The sequence below is a fragment of the Chlamydotis macqueenii genome, chromosome 6, assembly GCF_036417535.1.
Source record: "Chlamydotis macqueenii isolate bChlMac1 chromosome 6, bChlMac1.mat, whole genome shotgun sequence".
NCBI classification, from domain to species: Eukaryota; Metazoa; Chordata; class Aves; order Otidiformes; family Otididae; genus Chlamydotis; species Chlamydotis macqueenii.
Genome location: NC_141561.1, coordinates 16,199,095 through 16,212,875, shown reverse-complemented (window position 1 = coordinate 16,212,875; position 13,781 = coordinate 16,199,095). Strand labels below are relative to the sequence as shown.

Here is a 13,781-nt window from a genome sequence, read left to right as displayed (position 1 = left end):
TGTGGCTTTCAGGGCAGATTTTGACAAGAAGCATTACTGCCTCCATGTCTCAGACTCACCACTGCAGCACTGAGAGCTCCTCAGCTTGAGAGCTTTCAAAATTTCACTCTGGAGCAAGAGTTTCTTAAAAAAAAAAGAGCGTGTAACATCAGACAGAAGGAAGGAAAGAAAAAGTATCTACATTTTGAAAAAAAAAAAAAAAATTTTTAAAAATTGCTGTTTGCGGAGTCCCAGTCTGCCACTTCCCCCACTGAAGTACCTTCCTGGCATCACAGTAGCGTAGCCCAAAGGAGTGGAACTGCGGGAAGAAGGCTGGCTGGACAGCCGCAATCTGCGTGTAGAGCTCTGCAGGCCGGGACATGGCAGGGGTTCCTGAAAGCAAGATGACTCTCCTGGCAGCCTGGAAAAGCAAAATGGTGCATTGTTATCATACAGCTTACAATACAAGCAGAACCTGCTAAGAAGTCATCCCCAGTCGTGAAAGAAAATCCCAGAGCCATTGTCCAAGCACCCTAAATGGAAGAGTACTTCACCTTCCACAGATACTTTCAGCCTTCACTGCCTGAAGACATTCAAGGACAGTGCTTAAAACTTATAGGAGGCAGGAAAAACCATATTGTTTCTTATTCATCATCCACATGCTGTAAGGGAAGGGGACATCAATTTTTACGACAGTACTTTCTGAATTAGCATTTACCCACTAGACACGTTAATATCTTATCCCTGGCTCAACATTTCATTTGGCATCAGATGTCACAGGAAAATGACACACACTCTGAGGTGTGTCCTCACCTCCACAATAAATTCTCTTGTAATAAACCTGCCACAGCAAGCCATAAACAGACTGTTTTCCTCACAAAAGCAAAAGAGATATACAGAAACAGAATTTTTTTCTTACTTTTTGTTCTTTTTTTTTTTTTTAAATTCTACTAGCAAGGAGAGAAAGATGAAGCTGCCTGAAGCAGGACCAGAAGATGCCCACCTGACAGCCACGGTAACTCTAGGCACAGCTGGATGGATGCTAGAACGTGAGTTAATAAATAAATACAAATCACATAAGAAGATTGTAAAACGTTTTGTAGTGGAGACAGGAAGTGGGTGGGGTGGGAAACCTGTATCTAAACGAGGTGCTCCCAAAAAGTGAGGAAAAAAAATTACACTATAGACATAAAAGCCTCCAAGAGGCATTTCTACCCTTATATCTCCATTATTATCTAATTCTATTAGTAGATGAGAGCTATGAATTTCTACTGCTGTAAATTCACATATAGTAGTTAAATTACAAATGCCTTGTAATTTCCTGCATAGTTTAATGCAGGTTCATTAAAATAACAAAGAGGTTCTTGAGTGACATCTGTACCAACAGCTTATTCATATTTAAATGAAAAAGAAAATGAAATTCTTTTATCGTTTCACTGAGATCTACCAGTCACCCAAATCTATTCAGCTGATTCATCCACTTGCCAGCCAAATCTGCTGGTAAAAGAGTTCATAGATCAGCTACCGGAAATTAATTTCAGAACTCTTTATCAGATATTTATATATAGGTTGTAATCAAGGTGGAACTTGCCTCTTCCCTCCATCCCTGTTAAACCAATCAGAAGGAAATGTGATCATCACCAGGATCAGACAATTCCCACAAACATTTAAAAAAGCAAGATATTTACTGAACCAAGTAAGAGGAGAGATCAGACTTTTGGACATGTCGGAAGGTGAGAGTTAGTTTGCGCAAGCCTATGCTACTCAAAACAGGGAGGAGTCACAGAGGCCAAAGATATCATATCCCAGGAGGAAACAAAGTGATAAAGTTGAAGTTAGGACAGTTTTTAAAATTAAAGTAACAGTGGAGGACAACTGAGCAGAACCTAGACAATATCTGATGCTTGCCGAAGCCTTTGAGGAGTAAACTGACAGCACTCTGAGAAATTTGCTGAAATACAAGACAAGCCAGTCCCACACATGCAAGAAACCTCCAAATTAAACTCCTTCCTCCTGGCGTAACAGAAGGCTACTGCTAGGAAAAAGACAACATGGAGGTCATGCAATTACAGACAGCTTATTTCAAATAACTCTGGATGAAGCTAAAACAAGAAAAGACCAAGGACATCTTAAACACAACATAAACCCAGCTGTGTTGAAAGGTTGTATGCCATTCTCAAGGCATAAAAGAAGAGGCTCTTTGGAGGGTGCTCCCTAGGAGCTACACCAGATGAGGCTGGAACATGAATTTCCCAGTAGTCAATTTAAAAACACAAAAACCCCCAAACCACCAAAACCTAAAACCCTCAAAAGACACTAGCTCTACAAGAGCTGTGAAGAACTTGAAGAAATGAATTCCAGAAAATTGTGTGGAACACAGGTGGTCTAACTCATTATCCCAAGGGTCCCTTTCAGTTTTAAAATCTATGACAGAAGGAGTCCAAGAGAGAAAATAAGGAAAAAAAAGAAAAAAAAAAAAAAACCAACAAAAAAAAAAAACAAACAAAAAAACTAGGAAGACAAGTTTAGGAGTGTTGAAGGCTTACTTAAATTCTGGATGAAAGAAATGGCTTTGATTCACATCTCTCTTTCTAGTGGTAACTCATTTTGAATAGATGCCAATAAAGATTTGCTCCTGCAGAGAAGTCTCTGCTGATCTCTGCTTAATTCTTGTTTCCTGCTGAACCTTCTGTGCTGTCAAGAGTAAGAGTTTACCCTCCTTCTTCTGAGGTCTATAAGAATAATATGGAACAACAGCACAGAAAATAAGATTGCAGTGACCAGCAAGGACTTTCTAGCAAAATCAGATCTGTAATCAATGGATACATATTTCCTGACCGTTAGCATTTAGATATGATTTTTAATCTTCTCCAGACACACTCCTCTCTCTCATGTGTCCTTGTGACTGTTCTAACAGCTACTTTCTTGTGAGATTGCTTAAGAGAAATCTGTCGATGACTTGACTAGTGAAGACTTGTTTCATAGCCCTCATTTACTACGTAACAGAAGACAACTGTGACTTTGTAGCATTACACTTGCATACACAATACAGCAGCAAGAATTAATTCCACAGCCATGACAACATTTACAACATTCACTTTTGAAAGTCAAAGAATAATTTATGAAACGGTAACCCCTGATGGCACTTATCTACTTTAGAGGTGAAAACCCAGAACCCAACTGATTCGAAGGGGAGTGGGGGAAGTGGGAGGGGGTTATGCCAGAAATAAATAATTGAACATGCAATGAGCCTCATTAACATACAATGACTGTCCCTGGTTTAAATGAATTTCACAGCAGCAGCTCTGCCATATGCTAACAGACTGATGTACTTTTTAAAGTAAGTGTGGCTGGTTCTGGCTGTATCATTACTCGTGTCCCCAGTTTTTGCTTACTCTGACATTTTGAACTGCTCAGCATAAGAATACCTTATCTTGTGAAAGGAAAAATTTGAGTGGCCATAACATAGTAGAGATAATCACCTTATGAAACAGAAGATTTGCTAAAGGGAAAGAGCTGCTGATGTTTTGAGGAGTCTGTTTCTGTACTTGGGTAAGATAGACAGGGCTCTGCATTTCATAAGATGATTCTACCGTGGTTATTCCAAAAAACAGAAATGCCTTTCCCTATTCTTAAGTGACATCTAGACAGAGACTGTGTGTCAAATGGTGATGATCAGCTTTGACTGAAGCAAATTACACTACTTTCCTACTTGGAGAAGGAAGGGAAGAGTCGGTCTGTAGTTGCAGCCTTAAGGGCACACAGCTTCTCCAATTTCGAGATGAAGTTCCTTCTCTCAGCAGGCGACAACAAGCAAAGGCTTATTTATCCAATCCATATGGATTTGTAACACCTAAAGACAGCTGCTATTTATTTCCCACTGGAAAGGGAGATTTGAGTGTTCCCTCCTCACCTTCTACCTTCAGCATTGACCTATTTCCTCCTATTATTTTTAAACATCTCTTTATTAAAAGTATAGAGTATTAGATTCCAGCCACACAGTGTATTTGGACTTCCATAGTGGATACAAAGACCTTTAACTCTGCAAACATCAGGACGTGCATCATGCTATTAACCTGAACAGCAGCTGAATAGGAACAATCACATTAGTAACACTACCCAAGCGTTGTGGAACAAAGCCCATCGGGAGCACAACAGGAATAAGACCATTTTATGCCACTGGAATCTTTGATTAGACACAACTTTTTATTTCTCAGTTTCTAACCCAGTTCTTCACTAAAAAACTTACTGTTGTGCTTCCAAGAATCTTATCCATGTTCCATTGGGACCTTCCCCAGTTTCCACTGCCTTGCAATACTCCATGCAATTACAGAAGAACAAAGACCATGCAGCACTTTGGCTAGCTGAAGGACGTAGAATCTGTCTCACTCCAGCTCCCAAGAGACCCCACCACAGATCAGTGAAAAACTTTGTTTTGCTGTTTCTTCTTCATCTGCACCCCGAGACTGTCCTGTTTTATGGATAGTGGTAGCATGTATACTCCCTCTCCTATGTTCATGCCTCTGGGCCAGTCTAATCTTGTAAGGAAAAAACAAAACGCTTACAAAAGGCATAACACTATGACACTTTCTGCCTCTGAGGGAAGCAGATGCAGGGCAGAGGCAAAGGGAACAACTGGTACTGTCAGTACACCCAGGAGAATTTAGTCCCAACCATGAGACTAAAAAAAAGCAGCAAGGTGAAAGTAGGTCCTATTACTGCCACAGCTCTGGATTAGGGGCAGGGACAAGCCAGGCCTGACAACAGTGACTCAACCGAAACTCAACAGTATGAGGCTAGTCTCACTCTGATACGCATGGAAAGAAGAACACAGGAACTTCTAGCTCTTCTGAGTACCATAAGAGACGATGAAGCTAGGGACAGATCTCATGTAGCTGCAGGCATGGACTGGCCAGCATGAAAGCTGTCTGTGCCTGAAAGCAGGATTTTTGCCACACATCAAAACATCAAAGGACTGTTTTCTATTACATCTTTCAATCCATCTGCCTCCATAATTTTGCAGGGAGGCACACAGACTGTGTACAAACTCTGCCACCTGGTTTGATGTAGGCAGATGAAGCATTCTCCCCCATATAGCAGTTTTCCAGTACCTAAAGGAGGCTTATAAAAAAGATGAGGAGAAACTCTTCAGCAGTACCTGCTGTGATAGGACAAGGGGTAATGGCTTTAAAATAGAAGGAGGCAGATATAAGGAAGAAATTTTTCATGCTGAGGGTGGTGAGAAACACTGGAACACGTTGCCCAGACAGGTGGTTAATGGCCCATCCCTGGAAACGTTCAAGGCCAGGTTGGACGGGGCTCTGAGCAACCTGATCTGGCTGGAGATGTTCCTGCTCCTTGCAGGGGGGTTGGACCAGATGACCTTTAAAAGGTCCCTTCCAACCCTAACCGTTCTATGATGCTATGTAAAAGTCTGCACACCCACAAGCTTGCACATTCACTGGGAACATGAAGGGAATAAGAAGTCTGGCCTAAACATTTTGCTGCTGCTGTTTCAACTCACTCTGTCACACTGTTTAATTATATGTTCCTCTCAAAGTTTTATCCAATAACAATAAATTGAGCACAATGTGTCTACATACAATGTGTCTAAAGTAATGACAACCTGGGCCAAGCTACCAGGTAACGAGCATGGTCATTGAATGCATTCAGCCATTATAAAAGTGCACCAAAAGGTCTTTCTGCATGCAATTCTCACTCTCCCAAGTAAAACCTCCCTAAATCTCTGTCAGGGTAGCAGCTAAGTATATCACAAAAGATAATGAATGCTACACACACACACATTTTGTGGGGTTTTTTTTAGTATTAAAAAAAATGCCTAGAAGTTGCCAATTAACAAACCTAGGCCACATTTTTAATACATGGTCCTGCTTGACAATTCCATGCCGCACTTGCTCTGCAATACATACAAGAGAGAAGGAAAAGATGAATTATTACTGAGTGGCTAAAAATACCACTTCATTTTGAAAACTGGTCAATGTCAGATATTAAAACTAAAGTGAGGCTTTAAATGCTGTAACCATGAGTTAAATATTTCAGAGGTGGAGATTCAGCTTGGCTGTCTAACAAGGCAGATTCAAAATTAATATCCAAGGTAAGTCATCTTTATTATGAATGTATTGATTTCATCTGATTATTGTGCAGTTCTTTCTAAACACTCGCAACGATTTTTATATTTTACTTAATATTCAAATGGAGAAGTCACAGGAGCAGATTCTATCAAGATAAAGAAAATCCATTAAGTGTGGATGGAAGTGACAGAAACATTTTAGGCTCAGAAACATTTTAATTTGGATCTGTCCAGCGTCATTATGGAATCATAATTCTTTGTAGCATGTAAGGACCAAGGATCATATTTCTTAGGGGCTTTTTTTGTGGGGGTTTTTTGTTTTGTTTTTTTTTCCCTTTTTGTCCCCAAAAGTCAGTTCAAGGCTAAGCTTTCATGCTTTAGAACGTTGGGAACCTCACAGGAAATATAAGCAACTATGGCAATTTCAGAAAGGTTGAAGTGATACAATGCTAACAACAGTTAAAAGTGGCAACTCTTAGAAAGGTAGACAAGGCACAAGTTGGCTCCAGGGGCTCTGGTTACAGCACTGGCATGGCTTCACACTGAGATCTTAAGGTAGGGGCTGAGGTGCTAGAAACGGAGTACCTATCAAGAGCTTGCCTATGGATACAGCTTTTTTTTTTTGGTCTCTAAGAGCCGCAGTACTGCTTTAATTCTTTTAACATAAAGAAGGCAAGAGCAAGAATATTATCTTCAGCAGCATGCTTATCAATATCTCTTATTTAACAATCTCAAACCAAAAATACTCCTGTTTTTACTCCACTGACTATTTACTATAAAGATGATACAGTATAGTTGTTAAATCCAGTACTCAAGTGATGAAAACTCATACTTTGGCAGTTTTTTCAAATGCGAAAGCATTGCTGTGATCTGCTGTGCCTGTAGTGAAAACTGCATCACTCAATAGCGGTTGATGACAAAGCTGCCAAAGAGGCTGTTTTAGAGCAAAATGCTCTGTGTTGGAAAGCAAGGAGGGCAAAAGAGTGGCTATGAGAGCAAATACTCACTTCTGAAGTTACAGTGAGCAAGAAGGAGAATAAAATTCACCAGAACATTTAACACAAAACATCTGGTACTGTATGCTGTTTGCAGGTGAGATAATGCACGGTTATGAACATGAAACTCTTAATGCTTTCAGAAGACTGAAATTCACTTTCAGAAGCAACAGTTCTCAATTCTCTAAGACCAGTGATGTGACAAAATAAAACTGTAAATTCTCAGTAAGTTCATGCAGGCAATTAACCTTCGCTTAACAGCTACTTTCTTTCACTCTCATATCTTGTAGCCTGCAAATAATTTTGACAAGCCGATTCGTACAAAGCTACAAGTAGGAAAGGATGAGACTGCTTTTCAAGCATTTTACAATGAGGTAAATTTGTTATTTTCCACCATTTTCAGACATACACCCTAATTATTGTACTTCAAACTGCTCATAAAATTGGACCTCCTACTTAGTTTCCAAACATTAAAAGCCTGAAGTGATTTGAAAGGCAAGAAAAGACAAGAGTCAGGCCTTTAAAGAGAACAATGAAGTTATTCAAGGACAACCACCTCCAGCTTGCCATTAAGAATCTTGCATATAAAAGTTGGTTGCTATAAAGCCATCACAGGTCGAATCTTCTCTTTATACGTGCTTGCTGATAATTGCAGAAGAGGAGCTCCATTTAGCTTGTTCTAATGTACAGACTCTGCAGTGTCTAGAAACTACTTGCAACTTTAATCTGCTAGAGCCTACCAGGGAGAGTTTGATTCTTTGATCTCAGGACAACAGGGAGACATTAAAATTTACATTTCTTCTGCTGTTGCATACTTGAATATTGCCTCACTTCTGTGGGCTGCTCGTCTTGATAACCTCACATTCTGTTACTTCCTACTAGTGCTGTACATTTAACCAGGAGTGCTGCCGAACTCCAGCCACACAAATACATTGGAAGCTTGCAGTAAGAGCATAGAGCCCAAAACCAAAGCCATGGAAGGGACACAGGCAATGTCATTTTGATATACAGCAATGATTTGTGTGCCAAGAAGTAACCAATAATTATTATCTCCATTAAACAGGCTATGTTGACATTACTATATTCTTTCTATTCTACCTGAATACCTTCAGTAAGTTTTCCCATCACTATAAAACTCACCAGTGGCACTACCACAATCAGATCAAGGGAGCTTCTGAAGTTCTTTTGTTAGGTCTTACCATCTATCATTTCTAGGGAGACAAGTGGCTAAGCCAGAGAGAAATTTTCCTCTTGCATCTACAATATTATCTAAATTTCCACTTGCACAACAACAGAATTTAGCTGCTGGCTCCAAAACCTAGTATATGGAGCAACACTGCTTCAGGAGCCTGATCTTAGCTACTGGAGGTTTGGCACCCAGCATACGCACCTTGAGCAGAGGCATAGCAGCTCGGCATCGTGCAGTTTTTATGTTCTTTAGGAAATGAGATTCATCCTGAAACAAAACAAGCACGAAAGTGAAGACAGTTCTGATCCACAGTCCAACCGCAGGCTACAAAACAAATTGCCAATATTCTCAGCTATCTCATATTACAAGCCTATCATCCCAGAGGATATTTCAAGCACTGGGATAGTCACATCAATTTCTAAATGAAAAGGCAGCATGTAGAGTAGCAGGCTTCCTACAATCAAACCCGCAGCTTCAAGCAAACGGAACAGAAATCAAACCTTAAAGTCATGAATCTCAAATGACCACAAACAAGTGAGCAGAAAGGGCTGGAGAGGGAATGATAAAGAGGAACACTATTTCCACAACTGATACTTATTTGCCCCTATGTGTCCTTTAAATGGAGCAAACATAGGAGGCCTATACAGTGCCACTTCCCTAAATAAGGGGTTAATGAAAACAATAAGGAAAAAAAAAAATCTAATTAGGATCCAACTGTTCTGCTGATGGGGCTCACCAGGTGGATAATAGCCTCCTACTTGAGACATCACCCCCAAACAGGCTTCATTTCTACTGCTGTAGCAAGGCAGAACTTAGACACAAAAAGGTAATTGGCACACTCCAAGGGTACATCCTCACCTTTCCATGTGTGGATGAGCAAACAATCATGCATGCAAAGACAATACAACTGCTTAGCCTCTCAGGCACAGCCTTCTCCCTCCTGATTAACAAATAAGTGACATTAATGTTCCCAGCCATCAAATGAAGACTGAAAGAAAAAGCAGGGAAGCTCACTCCTCACTAGAACTACTCTCATCTGTAAAAACATAGGCAAGGTCCAAATTTGAACATATAAACACACAGAACATCTGCCAGCTCAATGCTGCTAAAAGGTTCCAAGGCAGTAGACCTAGAGCCCAAGTCCATTAACCCCAAGCATCAGCATACAAAAGTAGCAATCTGCATTTCCACCCTGACAGAATATCTTGTCAGAGAGGAGAAGAAAAAAAAAATTCCCCCCCCATGAGTAGTTTGGTCTCCAAATAACTCCATCTATTCCCACATTCCCATCTGATGCTGAGAAACAAAAGGATTATTATGTTCCAATTGTCATAATCTTAAGGACAGGTGTATACGAGTGCTGAAAACTAGACTGAGAAATCAAATGCTCATAGTAAGCTACATAGTCACTTTTGGTCTCTATTGATCGAAGTTGGATTTGAAACACTAGATGTTTTGAATTTTTAGTAACTGAAATCTAGAAAAATGCCTTTTGCCATGGCTCTGTAAAAGGTTAAAAAAAAAACGATTTCAAGTAATTTACGAAAGAAATCATACAAGTGATCAAAGGTTTAATGTAGATTGTTAGTGGAATACAAGCAAAGGGAGATTTTTTGATGCTTTACCCATACAGTTGATGTTGAGAGGTTTACTGGAAAACACTAACACCACTCTGAAGTCCAATCCCCTTAAAAAGATACAATTCCAAGACTACTGTATTGACACACCACATTAAACACCTTGCTCTCCAGCAGAGGACAGGCCCAACCACAATAAAATTAGAGAGGCCTCATAACCAGTAAAAGAGAAAACACAGCCTCAGGAATCAAAAAGGAATTAAACTCTACTAGTTATCTTAAAAGGTATCAGAGAAACATCCTGCTTCTACTCATGAAGACAGCTGTGATCACAGCCACAATTACAGGATAGTTTCAGTCCTAAATGAGGCCCACTTCACACTGCTGTACAACACAAAGGCTACCCTATTAGCAGCCTACAATTAACTTCAAAATGTTAGTGTACCACTTACAATAATAACTACTTGGAAAGTGCTCTTAAGTTGCTTGTCCATCTTGCTGAGGAGATCAAAGCTGACAATGTTGATCAAGCTTGCTGTTAGGTTGTCTTTGCCAGTTACTATGACATTGGTGCTACCTGGACTCAAGGATGGAAGCCACCTGTGAAATGCCTGGAGGGAGAAGAAAGTGATTAGTTGCATTCTGGTGCTTATGTCCTCTGTTGGGATCCCAAAGCAGTTGCAAAGCATCCCTCACGAATACTTAGAACATGGAGACACCCCACCCACCACTAGACATCAGTGATAGTCCAGTAAGGGTAACCAGCCTTCTCAAGGCAACAACCCCAGTAATGGGAAGATCAAGAAGAGAATTCAGGGCATAAAGCCAAATCCACCTTCCACAGCTAGGAAGGCTCAAACATGCTCTATTCTTTCTTCTTAATGAAAAAACAAATCTGATCTGTAGTAGAAATGCGCATAACCTCCTGAAAATGTTACCTGCTATGGTCAGAGCCAGAAAACACAGTGACCACTCCTGACAGGGAAATTTAGTTATCTCACTCAACAGGAAACCTCAAGCTGTGAAACAGACTTCTAAGCAGTAAACATCTCTCACTATAGCAATGTTTACTTCAGAGTGAGGATGAAGTACAACTGACCAGACCACAAAAAACTCTTCCAGTACCTCTTCTTAAAAAAAAAAAAAAAATAATCTAAAAAACAAACAAAACAAACCCCAAACAAACAAACAAAATGAAAAGATCAAGTTGACAACACACCAGCTGCTCTGTGACAGCAGCTGAAATACATGTGGTAATAGTCATCCAAATCAACCTCTTGAAATGCTCCACACACCAGAGCAAGATATCCTCCCCCAAACCCATCTGTTAGCTACTGAGCACCCACTATTTCCCTTTTAATTGTGTCCTCAGTGACACCAGCCTCTCTGCAACTTTTGAGTTCTGCTGATATTACTGGCTGGGGCTTTAGCAATCAGGATCTCGTCCCTACAGAAATGCATCCAAGGAGTGGTGATGAGAAATAGCATCTCTGTCTCTAGGCCCTTCACTTGTGTAAGTCCCTCAAGCACCATTCCTCTCCTCAGTTCAGCAACCACATGCAGCAGCCTGAGGAGTTAACTGTAAGCTTCTCACATTTCTCAGTGTGTGAGAAACTAACAACTATCTTTCACCACTTATAGTAAGCATCACAACGAAAATGGGCCAACATGTGGGCAAGGTTAGATCCCAACAAAAAAAAAAAATATGTGGCTGATGCTAAACCAAAACTTTAGACAAAGGTGGCAGCAGCGGGAAAGTATTTGGAGGCTCCTAGCTGTACGTCCCTCTCCTTTTATAAAGGGCACATGATTAATTCACACCGTAAAAGTGATCCTATATTTCTCATTTGATGCTGACCTTTGTCCACAAGAAGTGCTTTGCAACTGCCCTGACCATTAATTATTTAAGTTTCAATGCTGAACTCCAAATGCAATGGCTGCAGTACTTCTCACCCAAGAGTACGTCACATCTTCCCGCTAGCTTCCTATGGTACCTTGAATACAAAGGCACTCTGTAGCCTGAGCCTAGAAAGCCAAAATAAAACAGTGACAACTCTGAGACGAAGACAATTTCTGGCAATTCAGCTCTGGAGACACCACAAAAGCTTCTACCATTACAGTAAAACACATCTGTGCAAGAATGAACTGAGATTACAGACCATAATAAACACCACCTTCTTCCCCTTTTTAGACTTGCCTCCTTCAGAGGCACAAAGCAACACACAAAGCAACACAGCCCATTCTAAAGCAAATGTCTTAACAAACATCTCCCACCACAGCCTTCTGAGGAGTCAAGAGCAGGGAAAGGAAGAAGAAATCAAGCACTGTAAGGAGAAAAACAAAACAAAACAAAACCACCCTCATATTGCTTAAATCTCCTGAAGCAGGATGTAGAAGCTTAGCTGTAGGTGCCCAGAAGTTCAGGAAACCAGGCCCCAAATTGTTCCCAGGAGGTATCCCACAGAAGCCACGGATTCAAGTTTGGTGTTGACTCAGGCCTACAGGACTTTGAAATAGCAAACATGATGAGCATCACTCCCTTGTTCAGTAAATAACTTTCTTTTCTTGTTGCCCAACAGTTTGTTCCACTACTGGATGTGAAAAGCCAAGATGCTCTAACAATCTGATTACAGCACAAAACCAGCAAATCCCAACCCATACGCTTCTCATCAATACAACATTCCAGGGAAAGCTAAACTTCCACCCTCTCCTGCTCAGGCATGAAATTACTGACCTAAAACCCCTGGCTCACCTTTTTCTCCCACAGCGAACATTTCACTAGCCTACGGCAACCCGATAACCTCAGTGTACAAGCCACGACAGCGATTTATTCTGAGATACATTTCCTTTATAACCTTTCTTGGGCTTCTGATCAACGTTAATGAAAGACTTAGAGGAGTCAGCAGCATACAGTGGACAGGTCAAAAGACATATTAGGACAGACACTTAATGATGATAATGGGGCCTCTTGAACAGAACAGAACATCCCAGCATCTGGGCTTCTATTCCAGCCAAGGGACTGACAAATACTGCTATGAAGGGGTTAAATACAACAGACAATTGCTTGAATGCAACTATTGTCTTTGATGCTGATGAGTAAAACACCCCCTTGGAGCCAGCTGACTTGCATGAACAAAGTTAACAGAGAGTCAGAGGAGATATTTTCTCTAGACCTCCCTCTTTCCAATAGATCAGAGGGACCACAAAAAGAAAATCAGCCAATAAAAGCAAAGAGGCATATATCATGCAGTCAATGCCAAGCAATTTCCCCTGCTGAAGTTTCTAAATTAGTACAAATTTCAGCTTATTCCCCTTAATATACATATTTTTAAAATTTGTCTTGTACAGAGTGCAACACAGCACAACCATCACACATGCCCTCTAATGGCCACCTGCACACGCGCAAGCTCACAGTACCTCTGCCCACGTAAACCTCACAGAAGAAGGAGACACCACCAGCAAGGGCCACTCCTTTCGGTAATATGCAGCAATGCAGATCGCCTGGATGGTCTTGCCCAAGCCCATGTCATCCGCAAGAAGTAAACGTCCATTTCTTAAAATTGCAAAACTGGGGAAAATAAAGAGGGGAAATAAGAATCAAGACACGTGCTGGCAGCCAGGATGAGCACAACTCATCACCAGTCCTATCACATGAGTCACCTGGAAGCGATCTGGGTTCTTCAGTAAATCTGGATCTTCTCCCTTAGTCTTAACACAAGTGAGCAACTCAAATCTCTCAGAGTTTCGAAGCTCCTGAACAGAGTGGTTCAGCCCAGTCCTTAGAGACTTTGATTTCATATGAGGAGTAATCTCAAGACCTTACAATCATTTAAAACACATTCTTTCCATGATATTACTCACATTCTGTCCCAGAATTAATCCAGGCTGATGAAGAATGCCACTAACACCAGTAAGTACAGACCTTACTGGATTGCATCTTGAAGTCAACA

The 13,781-nt window shown here is 40.8% G+C and overlaps 1 protein-coding gene across 3 annotated transcripts in view; it reads right to left on the bottom strand.

Annotated features, from left to right (window-relative positions):
• Positions 1-13,781, bottom strand: part of SMARCAL1 (SNF2 related chromatin remodeling annealing helicase 1) — a 38,973-nt gene that overhangs the window by 14,275 nt on the left and 10,917 nt on the right. For all 3 annotated transcript variants that reach the window (XM_086751379.1, XM_086751378.1, XM_086751377.1), the window contains exons 7-10: positions 13,249-13,399; positions 10,284-10,442; positions 8,456-8,521; positions 260-400 (exon numbers count right to left, since the gene is read on the bottom strand). In XM_086751379.1, the coding sequence (XP_086607505.1) occupies positions 260-400; positions 8,456-8,521; positions 10,284-10,442; positions 13,249-13,399 (517 nt within the window). The remainder of the gene's footprint in view (positions 1-259; positions 401-8,455; positions 8,522-10,283; positions 10,443-13,248; positions 13,400-13,781) is intronic.